Source organism: Palaemon carinicauda, chromosome 12, assembly GCF_036898095.1.
Source record: "Palaemon carinicauda isolate YSFRI2023 chromosome 12, ASM3689809v2, whole genome shotgun sequence".
Taxonomy (NCBI): Eukaryota; Metazoa; Arthropoda; class Malacostraca; order Decapoda; family Palaemonidae; genus Palaemon; species Palaemon carinicauda.
Genome location: NC_090736.1, coordinates 131,399,151 through 131,411,260, shown reverse-complemented (window position 1 = coordinate 131,411,260; position 12,110 = coordinate 131,399,151). Strand labels below are relative to the sequence as shown.

The 12,110-nt window shown below is 41.5% G+C and overlaps 1 protein-coding gene across 1 annotated transcript in view; it reads left to right on the top strand.

Annotated features, from left to right (window-relative positions):
• LOC137651286 (retinoblastoma-binding protein 5 homolog) overlaps positions 1-11,593 on the top strand; it is a 144,835-nt gene extending 133,242 nt beyond the window's left edge. The window contains exons 9-10 of the mRNA XM_068384555.1: positions 9,286-9,532; positions 10,042-11,593. Of these exons, the coding sequence (XP_068240656.1) occupies positions 9,286-9,532; positions 10,042-10,151 (357 nt within the window). The 3' untranslated portion in view covers positions 10,152-11,593. The remainder of the gene's footprint in view (positions 1-9,285; positions 9,533-10,041) is intronic.
• Positions 11,594-12,110: the final 517 nt, after the last annotated feature.

Genomic DNA, 12,110 nt, shown 5'->3' with positions numbered 1-12,110 from the left:
ACCTCCTTGAAACGTACTGAAAGTACACTACTGTACTACACTCGCAAACCTCTTCATCAGGCATTCATCAAGCATCAGATTGTGAATTGACCCTGAAAACAGTCTTTTTCCTAGCCCTGGCTTCTGCAAAGAGAGTCAGAAAGCTATATGGCCTGTCCTATGATATCACTCATTCAAGGGGATGGAGGCAAGTGACACTCAGTTTCGTCCCTGAGTTGTGGCTAAGACTCAAATCCCAGCTGTATAAGGTCCTAGATTGGCCCTTCCAGATGGAGAATCTCCATTCTGTATCAGATGACCCAGACCAACTGTTATTCTGCTCTGTAAAGACACTTGAAAGAACCTCCAGAGCCCATCCTCAGATCAGCAGTCTCTTCGTATGCATGGTGAGAACCAAAAGGAAAATCACAAAGAACTCCATCTCTTCCTGGATTGGATAGGTAATTGAAAGAGCCATATAACCAGGCTTCTCACCTTCCGGTCAAAGTCCTGTGCTCACGACGACAGCGGTGTCGGCACATCCCTGGCGTTCAAGAAGAATTTCTTTGTGACGCAGGTACTGCAAGCAGGCGTGTCGAAACGGCAAACTACGTTCACCAGCCACTACCTGCAAGACACAACCCTCAGGAACCCAGATACATTTACCTTAGGACCTGTGGTGGCTTCCTTGTAGGATAAATAGCAGTTAGTTGAGGGCAGATGTTAGTGAGTGACTGGCCACTTCCTATTTCATTCTCCCCTCTCTTGGGGTCCAGCATCCGAGGAACTCTGTAAGCTGATCTCCTTTAACTGCAGGTGTTAACCATTGTCCCTTGTGTAACCTGATACCATATATGTTTATATATTTGTTATGTCCCCGTTTTTTCAAACGAGGTGGAGTTGGGCAATATCTAGGTTAATTGAGGAGCTTAATTTCAAGTTTACATTTAGCTGGTCAAGTCACATTGCTAAATTCACACACCTAGCACTGATTGCCCAGGCTGTCACCCTTTAAGGGTAATGAGGTGTCAAGGGGCCCTCAAAACAGCTCCTGCAAAGCACAGAGTGTCACCCCGGGACAGTCACCAGCCAATTGGTTTAGGACTTCTACCCACCATGAAGTGAGTCTCCTATATAAAGAGTGGAAGGTTTGAATATAGTGCCAGAAAAATTACAAATTTGGAGTAATTTGTATTACTGTATTCCTAACCACTGTATACAAACCTGGAGCTCTTTACACATACAGGTCCCCCCATCACCCACCTCCAGAAGTCCTGCCTTAATTGCAAAGTGATGGTTATTTACTAGTCCAGGTGTGAGCGCGGTGGTTGGTCTGCTCCTGCTACCATCTCCGCTAACTAGGAAAGGGTAGTTACAAGTCAAAAGTTTTAACAGCTAGTTTCACCTATCGCCGAAATAATATGCTTTACTCATGCGTCAAGAGCTCCAGGTTTGTATAGTTAGGAAAAATACAAATTATTCCAAATCTGTCATGTTTGCATGCAACAGATGTGGCAATCGGGTATTAGTAGTAGAAAATTTGCCAAAGAACTACTGCTAGTTATCTAGAAAAAGGATTTTACATGCAGTTTAGAAGGATTGACTTAGAATCATATATGCTTATTACAATTATATAGTTGTATGCAAAGGTAAATTTATGAAAACTAAGACTTTAATTTTATCTTTACTGCAAAAACATGTTTTCGTAGTTGCAAAATATTGAGTGAGAATAGGAGGAAGAAGGTTAGGAATGATGATAGGTAAACATAGAGTGAATAATGTAAACATTGTGCTCAAACTCACAAATTGTTTTAGTTTTATTCTTTCTTAAACAGAAATACAGCTTATTTTATAAACTAAAAACATAAATATGTAATATTAATAATAAAGATTATGACGTGGAGTAAGATTCATAATAAAGTTCAGTAACATTAAGCTGACCTTGAAACTGCCGTTCGCCCATTACAGAGAGTTTATGATAAAAACGCATTTTTTATGTAATTTTGGGGTTCATCCTTTACACAGTAATATACAGTATATACGTATATAGGAAAGATGCATTATCCCAAAACCTATTATTTTCATGTAAGATTTTAAAGTTCCAATTGGAAACTGCTATTGACAAGTAATCCAAACTAATTAGCTGCTAGGTAAGACCAAGGGCTCTTAGTCACTGCTCACCACTTTGGTATGCTCAGTAACACGTGCAACCAATTCCAGAATTCTCCTCTCATGTATTGTTATTTTCACCATGATTTTGTCAGTTTTGCCTAGTTTTCTAATGGTCTTCATGAATGATAAAGTATTTTGTTTTTTTACATGTACACAATAAAGTACAGTATTTGTTAACATAAGCATAATTTTTCAATATTAATCTTACCCGATGATCATGTAGCTGCAACTCTGTTGCCCGACAGAAAAAACTTACGGTCGGGATACGCCAGCGATCGCTATACAGGTGGGGGTGTACAACAACAGCGCCATCTGTCGAGTAGGTACTCAGGTACTTCTTGTCAACAAGAACCAATTTTTCCTCTGTCGTGCCAATGGCAGGACCTACTAAATACGCCGTCCCTAACTGGATTTGTTTTCACAACGATTTGGTGAAGTACACTATTCCAGTTTTGAGCTTTCGCTATGCAGGGGTTTTATCTTCATTTCAAACTTGAATTCGTTTTCGATAGATTTAATTATGGTGACGAAGAGAGTATGGACTCTCTTTCACTTTTAAATGGCCGACCCTTCCCTTAGACGGAAGTGTGTTTAGGTTTTTGGTAATTTTGCTTAACAATTATAGATCCATTTATTTTATATCTCTCCGCCTTTTTAGGCCTCTTCGGTTAACTTTTCAATTATTATAAACTTATAAAAAATAAATTTTTATGTTTGTTTATATGCGACCTTTCCTAATAGTAGGCGGTCCTAACTTGGAACCGAAGTTAATTAACATTGAGCCCGTTATATCGTATTTAACCTTTAAAGAATTTAATACTTTTTTAATTTTAATGTTTTATGGAAGAATTTCTTTGATAGTCTCGTACTGTTTTCAAAGATGAACTAACGTTTAGTTTTTAGTCTCCGCAGTTGTTGACGTTCAGAACGTTCAACTTGCGCTCTATCGTTACGATAGAGAGAGAGTGTTTCACGGTTTCACTTTGCAGTAAGAGTAAACCGATTCTAGCGTTTCGTTCATTCTTTCTTAGCTTAAAGAGTTTAAATTCTAAATAAAGGAATTTTTTATTTGGGAAACCTTTCAGTTTTTTCCTTTAGCAAATAACATGTTTTAACGATATATAATTGGGCTCTTCTCTCAGGTGCTAAATCAAGAGAGAAGAGAGAGAGAGATAGAGACGGAGGGAGAGAGAGGAGAATAAACGTTTCGTTCAAGCGGGTAACGTTGTTCTCGTTTTTTACTCTTCTCCCTAGTCGCTGTAGGGGAAGAAGGTAAAACGTTTCTAGGGTTTTATTCTTGTTCCCAGGCTTTATGCGATGAGAGATTGTAAACGTAGTTTATTTGTTCTAGTGTTTAGTCTCTTTTCCAGCCACTGAATTCTTTATCTTTATTTATGTTTTTCTGTTGCATTGTAAAACTGTTTTCGCAATTACTACCTTTTAATGAAGGATAGGATTGCGTGTTTCAGGTAGAAATCCGTTAAAGTTTCGATTTCAGTGAAATAAGTGCAAACAGAAAATCAAAAGTGATAAAGTGATATGCGCAAAGTGTTACAGTGTTGCGTCCGAAGGTTCGTCTGTTCGTGCCAGTTGTTCACCTAGTCCGGGACCTCTTACAAGCTCCCAAGCCCAGGGGAGAAGTAATGTCGAACGACTTATGGGTTCCACATGCCTTGATCGACGAACAGACGTTTTTCCCTCCGTGGTTTCGGGCGTATCTACACACGTTTGCCGACGTGATCGCCCCACCCACACAAAGACGAGAGAGCCCGTTTATTCCTCGTCTGCGGAAGAGGTTTCTCGTAAGAAACCATGGACCAAATCTTGCAGCTTTTAAGTGCAAGTCGGTCCCTTCCGCGCAAGTCCAACGGCCTAGGTGTAGCCACTGGGTCAGTTCGGACTCGCTGCCGTCTTCCGACGACTGCACACCTCCCAAGAGAGGCAAGGTGGTACCGCAACAGGCAGTAACTCCGTCTGTTGCCGCACCAGCTGTTTTAGACCCTCAGTCACGACGGACAGTAGCTCCGTCTGTTGCCGTTTTTTGTAGACCCTAAGTGGTCTTTCCTGCAGTCTATGCAGACTCAGTTAGCTGCGGTTATGCAGGAGTTTCGTGCGGAGAAGGTTGACACTGCTCTCGTTAGCCTACAACCTGCCACTGTTGTGCGCCCAGCTCACGCTGAGGCTGCCTGCTCCCACACTCCGGCTGCGGAGAGCTCCACCTCCGATGCGCAATCGACCCTGCCAGACGCATGTTAACGTTAGCCGACGTGCGGCTCCCTCCGTTAACATGCGTGAGCTACCGCATCAGCAGTGGGAAGGTGGAGTCAAGCTGCCGTGTTTTGACGCGATGCGTTAGTTTCCGCAACCCACGGCAGCCCCCACCACGCACCACCACTCCGCTTTGGTTGTTGCCTGCTCCCACACTCCGACTGCGGAGAAGGTTGACGATGCACCCGTTTGCCTACAACCTGCCACGGTTGTGCGCCCAGCATGGCTGCCTGCTCCCACTCTCTTGTTGTGAGAGCTCCTCCACCCATGCGCAGTCGACCCTGCCAGACGTATGCTGACTCACACAGACACACGGAGCACTCCGTTGCCGTGCGTGAGCTACCACAAGCTGCCGTGTTTTGACACGGTGTGTCAGCCTCCGCAACCCACTGTGGTTACCGCCACTCACCCGCAGCAGACTAGTCAGTCAGGGGTTGAGGCTTCCCCACACAGCTTTGGTTGTTGCCAGCTCACAGACTGTCAAGCAGTTACATGACGTTGCCTTCTGGTCTGCTACTAATGCACCAGTGCTGTATGTCCTCACGCACCTGTTGTGGTTGACAGTTCAGTTTTTGACAGTTCACAGACTGTCAAGCAGTTACATAACGTTGCCTTCTGGTCTGCTGCTTTTGCACCAGTGAGACCCTCACTGAGATATCCTAGCTTTTCTCGGACATGGTTCCTATAGATGAGAAAGTGCTGCTCTCCCTCCTTCTGATATTCCTTTGAGGACTCTGTCATTTGGAGAGGAGCCTTAAGCTGCTTAGCCTCCTATGGACTTTAATTAAAGCATAACAAGGCTTCCAGGGATAGTAAATGGTTCCGCTTCAGTCGCTAACCCCGTCTGTTGCCACACCTGCTCCCATAGACCCTAATGGGCTTTGTTGCAAGGCATGCAGTCCAAGCTTGTGTCCTTGTTAGAGGATTTTTTACGGAGAAGAACCTTCTAGCCAACAACCTTCCTACCGGTTGGTTGTACGCCCTGTTGACGCTGAGGTATCCTACTCACGTCCGCCAGTTGAGATGGTTCCTCCACCGGTGCGACCCAGTGTGGGTTGCCAGTCGCACGTTGACGTTAAGCGACTCTCGGAGGTGGTTGTGGACGTTCAGTGTGTCACTAGGAAGACGTTCAACAACCAGCAGAGATGAGTTGTTGTGACGCAGTGCGACAACCTCAGCAACCCTGTAGGGGGTTGACTGCACAACCCAGACAGTCTACACAGTTTCGGGTTGACGCTGTACTTCCTCGCGTCCCCATGGTTGACAGTTCACAGACTGTGCAGCAGTACCATGATCTTGTGTCCGGCTCCGTCACGCATCCACCAGTGCGACCGGATTCAGCGAGTCAGACGTTGCCCACTCCGTTGCCGTTTCCTCATCAGTTTCGAATGAGGAACCCTCTGATGAGGACATTGCTGAACAAGACGTTCAACCCCCAGCCCTGCTATCCATCCAGAAGATGCTGAAGAAGGAACACTGCCCTGTCAGGCTGTGGATGAGTCTGGTTAGGACACTGTCATCCGTGGTTCTATTTGTGTCACTAGGAAGACTACACCTCCGTCCTCTTCTGTATCATCTAGCTTTTCACTGGAAAAGGACTAGACGCTAGAAGCGGTCTCGATCCCGGTTTCCGGAAAGATAAAGTCTGGTCTGACTTGGTGAAAGGACTTTATCAACCTTTGAAAGGGTCTTCCCCTGACTGTTCAGACTCCCAACCACGTCCTCTTCTCGGACGCATCGGACGTAGGCTGGGGTGCGACATTAGGCGGTAGGGAATGCTCGGGATTATGGAACTCGAGTCAAAGGACAATGCATTTCAACTGCAAGAAGCTTCTGGCAGTACGTCTGACCTGGAAAAGCTTCAGGTCTCTCCTTCAAGGCAAAGTGGTGGAGGTGAACACGGTCCACACCCTGCTTTGACATACTGTACATCTCCAAGCAAGGAGGGACCTACTCTCTGACATGGTACGAGTTCGCAAGAGACCTCCTCTCCTGTTCAACAGGTCTAGACTTTTCACTAGTAACGAGGTTCATCCAAGGCAACTTGAATGTCATAGCAGATTGTCTCAGTAGGAAGGGACAAATAATTCCTACATATTGGACCCTCCACAAGGATGTATGCAAGAGACTTTGGGCCACCTGGGGCCAGCCAACCATAGATCTCTTCGCAACCTCGATGACCTAGAGGCTCCCAATACTTTGCTCACCTATCCCGGACCCAGCAGTAGTTCATATAGATGCCTTTCTACTAGATTGGTCACATCTAGATCTATATGCATTCCCTCCGTTCTAGATTGTCAACAAGGTACTGCAGAAGTTCGCCTCTCACGAGGGGACAAAGTTGACGCTAGTTGCTTCCCTCTGGCCCGCGAGAGAATAACGCACCGAGGTACTTCGATGGCTAGTAGACGTTCCCAGAACACTTCCCCTAAGGGTGGACCTGCTACGTCTGCCACGCGTAAAGAAGGTACTCCAAGGCCTCCACGCTCTTCGTCTGACTGCCTTCAGAATATCGAAAGACTCTCGAGAACTAGAGATTTTTCGAAGGAGGCAACCAGAGCGATTGCTAGAGCAAGGAGAACATCCACCCTTAGAGTCTACCAATCGAAGTGGGAAATCTTCCGAAACTGGTGCAAGTCAGTATCCGTATCCTCGACCAGTACCTCTGTAACTCAAATAGCTGACTTCCTCTTATATCTGAGGAAAGAACGATCTCTTTCAGCTCCCACTATCAAGGGTTACAGAAGCATGTTGGCATCAGTCTTCCGTCACAGAGGCTTAGATCTTTCCAACAATAAAGATCTACAGGACCTCCTTAAGTCTTTTGAGACCACGAAGGAGCGTCGTTTGGTTACACCTGGTTGGAATTTAGACGTGGTTCTAAGATTCCTTATGTCAGACAGGTTCGAACCACTTCAATCAGCCTCCCTGAAAGATCTCACCTTTAAGACTCTTTTCCTGATATGCTTAACCACAGCTAAAAGAGTCAGTGAGATTCATGCCTTCAGCAAGAACATCGGATTCTCATCCGAAACGGCTACATGTTCTACAACTTGGTTTTCTAGCCAAACACGAGCTGCCTTCTCGGCCTTGACCATATCGTTCGATATTCCAAACTTATCGTATGGTTGGAAATGAACTAGAAAGAGTATTATGTCCTGTAAGAGCTCTTAAGTTCTTTTTTTTTTTTTTTTAAAAAAACCTTTACGAGGCCCGTCTGAAGCTTTATGGTGTTCAGTTAAGAATCCATCTTTGCCTATGTCAGAGAATTCTTTATCCTATTTTATCAGACTGTTAATACGAGAAGCTCATTCCCTTCTGAATGAGGAAGACCAAGCTTGGCTGAAGGTAAGGACACACGAAGTTAGAGCTGTCACAACTTCCGTGGCCTTTGAACAAAATAGATCTCTGCAAAGTATATTCGACGCAACCTATTGGAAAAGCAAATCAGTGTTCGCGTCTTTTATCTTAAGAATGTCCAGTCTCTTTACGAGAACTGCTACACTCTGGGACCATTCGTAGCAACGAGTGCAGTAGTGGTGGGGGCTCCACCACTACAATTCCCTAATTCCAGAACCTTTTTAATCTTTCTCTTGAAATATTTTTGGGTTGTCCGGAAGGCTAAGAAGCCTTTCGCATCCTACTTGATTTGGCGGGTGGTCAAAATCATTTCTTGAGAAGCGCCTAGATTAGAGGTTTTGATGAGGACCTTTAGTATGGGTTGCAACCCTTCATACTTCAGCTCCTAGGAGTCGCTCAGCATCCTATGAGGACCGCGAGGCTCAGTAAGGAAGACGTACTTAAAAAGGCACAGTAATTGTTCAAGTCGTCTTCCTTACCAGGTACTTATTTATTTTATGTTTGTTATTTTGAATAACTGCTAAAATGAAATACGGGATACTTAGCTTCTTATGTTAACATGTATGCTGGTCTCCACCCACCCCCCTGGGTGTGAATCAGCTACATGATCATCGGGTAAAATTAATATTGAAAAATGTTATTTTCCTTAGTAAAATAAATTTTTGAATATACTTACCCGATGATCATGAATTTAAGGACCCTCCCTTCCTCCCCATAGAGACCCAGTGGACCGAGGAGAAAATTGGTTCTTGTTGACAAGAAGTACCTGAGTACCTACTCGACAGATGGCGCTGTTGTTGTACACCCCCACCTATATAGCGATCGCTGGCGTATCCCGACCGTAGGTTTTTTCTGTCGGGCAACAGAGTTGCAGCTACATGATCATCGGGTAAGTATATTCAAAAATTTATTTTACTAAGGAAAATAACATTTTAAGATATAATGGATGAGAGAAAGAAAAAAATAAACTACAACATTATATACTGTACATACCAACACTAAAGATACAATATGGAGGTGGTGCCATCAGGAAACTTCATGCGGTGAATTGAAGTCATTACTCGTTGCATCGTTTCTTCGCTCCTTAGCAAAACTTGCCTTTTAGACTCCTATGTTACTACCATTCGTGCCTCCTTTCTTCTTTCTTGCTGTCCAACATCTACTCTTTAACTTCAGAGTGCAACAGTGAGGTTTTTCCTCAATTGTATTTGTCTGCTGAATGGCCTAACAGGCTCTAGGACCAGGCCACAAAGTATTTTTTAGTTATATATCATTCAATTGTTTGAATACAAATTCATGAGTGTTCCTTTTCCTCGCCTTTACTTTCCATGTACTGTATATGTTTTAAAGTTTTAATTTAGAGAGTCAATCAACAACAACCATAAAACCATTTGTATGTTTTTTATTTTTAATGTTAGTTTGACTTTCAGAAGTTCGTTTTATACACTGTAATTTGTGTAGGAAGCTTGTATACACTTATAGAAAGTGAACAAAATTATCTTTCAGGTTGACGTGACAAGCACTGAGCCCGTCACTGCATTTTGTAGTTCAGACGAAGAAGAAGAAGGCGATGCACTGCTCTATCTTCCCATATCTCCTGAAATTGAAGAACCAGAGGAAGGCTGGGGACCTGAAGGGGCACCTCCTGAGGAAATTAGTAATAAAAGGTCAGGTGACAGCAAAGAAAATGTTTCTCCAAAGAAGAAAAGACCTAAAACTTTGGATGTGGCTTTGGAAAATGCTCCAACTGAAGGTTAGCCTTCATTTTGTCTCTTTCTTACTGGAAATTTATGCTCTCATTATTTATCCTTAGTAACTCAATTGTAAGAGATGCTCCTTTAATGAGATCTCCGGTGTCACCCAATATTGTTAAGGACCTGTTATACAGTATGTTTTCTCTGTACACAGATTATCTGTCTGATTATATATCTAACAATGCCCATTAAAGTCAAGTGTTTTGACTTGATGGTCTGGGTAAACTAACTACCTTATGACAATGATAGCAGTAAAGAATTTCTACTTCATATCATGATAGAACTCAGAACCTCTCTGTTGGAAGATGAGGGCAATTCCAACCACACCAATGGAGAGGTCTTGAGTATGATCCCAGTGTGAGGCAGAAATTTATTCTTACTTCTGTAGTATGCAGATTACTGTTGATGCTTATTTCCAGTACTAGTAACTTTCATGAGTTATTTTTCATGTCGGTGATATCAAAGTATGAGAGAGAAGTTATAATTTTGTAATTTTCTTTATCCACAGAGATCCATCCACTAATGAGCAACAGACCAAAAGACAAGCAAAACGTAGGAGGCAAGAAAGGGCGAAGTAACTCAAAAGGAGAATCTAAAAAGGACAGAAAAAAGCATTAGATTTTATATTATACTTCTACTTTGTAATAGTAGTCAAGTTCAATTTCAGGAATCATCATGTACATAAGATTATGTTTGTACTTTGGTACACAAATTTATAAAGTCATTCATGTAAGTCTCAAGTGTAACTAAAGACTTTTTGCAGCATATTTTCATAGGCTCTATCAGCTACTTTTGCCTTGTCTTCTACTTTACATCTGTTCCCGTAAGGCTTTTCTTTTCCATCTGTCCAACATCTCACTTTACTTGGTTCTATTTTAATACCTCTCACTTGCAGACCCCATGAGAGCCTGTAGATGTGAATCATTTAGTCAGGTCATATTAAAACAATGTTGGAATTCATCTAAAATGCAAAGTGTATGCTATGCAAAAATAAATCTCCTTTCATTAGGCTAGAGCTACCCTTGTGAGATTGTATACATACAACACTTTTAACAGTAGACTGAGTGCACCAGATGATAAGCTCACCAGTTAAACATAGGAGGTGTAACCTTAAGTACAAATGAAGTGTATAGATTGTTGATGTAAGATAAAAATCTTGTAGAAATAAGTGGGGAATAAATGGCAGAATTTTGGATAATCACCAAGAGAATTATTATTAAAGAAAGCTCTTTTGTAAATGTTGTGTGCAAAATTATTTTAACATTTAAAACTATGTACAGCTTCTTTTTAAGTGTCAGTGCATTACTAAAAATAGTAGAATATGATTTGTTATGAATATGATGAATGTTTTTCTACATTAGCATTACTGCCTAGCCTTGGCATTTTATAGGCAGGTTATTCATTGTGTTATATTTAAAGTATCCCAATACTACAGTAGCAGAATTAATGATTTTAACTCTCCTATACACTCATTATTTCTCCCATTTTATGATATAAGATTTATCATGTTTTCTAGAAATAAATTTTACACTGCATAATGTGCTTGCTCAGTTAATAAGGCTAGACTAAGATTCTCAGTCTTTAAATTAGGTAAATTTTAGCCCTCAACTATCTATGCATTTTTAAGAATGTCCAGCAAACAATTAAATTGTTGTTTTTTCTGTGATGATTAGCCATTCTTCGAAATTAAAGAAAGTACATTTCTTTGTTTGCAGTTACAATTTCATTTTGGATATAATAGATGTTTTGTCATAAATCATGGTATTGTATATACTGTATATACTCGCGTAACATGTGAGTTTTGAAGACTAATTTTGAAGATAAATTCAAGGGGGATGCATCTTACACGAGATATAAAATTAGCATATGCACTCTTGGACTAAGCTACTTCGTTGTTCAAACTGTATATCAATTTACTGTGGTAAAAAATACAGCTATATTTGAAATAAACCGGATTTTGATTAAACTGATGTTATAGTTAAGTGTATCCAATGATAATGCATGAAATTTTCATTTTTAGTATCGTATTTATAATTAAAACCATAGAGAATTATATTCTTTTCCATTGTTCATGTATAAAAGTCAATCGACACTCCCCAATGCTTTCCATATCAGCTAAGTAGGTAAACTACCGAAGGATATTTCATATTTCATAAAAGAGACAATTATTACAATACTTGATCTATCATTTTCCAGTTAGCATACCAATTTCAATAGTTTTATTTGAAGTATTTGAAATTATTAGTTGAGTGTGGTTGGAAAAGTGTATGGTAGAGTAGTGATTAATATGATTAAGGATAAAACAGAGAATGCAATCTTAGAATTACAGGATGGGTTTAGAAGAGGTAGGAGATGTATGAATCAGATTTTTACAGTTACGCAGATATGCAAGAAATATTTAGCGAAAGGTAAGGAGGTGTATGTTGTGTTTATGGATCTGGAGAAAGCGTATGATAGAGTTGATAGGGAAGCAATGTGGAATGTGATGAGGTTATATGGAATTGGTGGAAGGTAGTTGCAAGCAGTGAAAAGTTTCTACAAGGGTAGTAAAATGTGTGTAAGGATAGGAAATGAAGT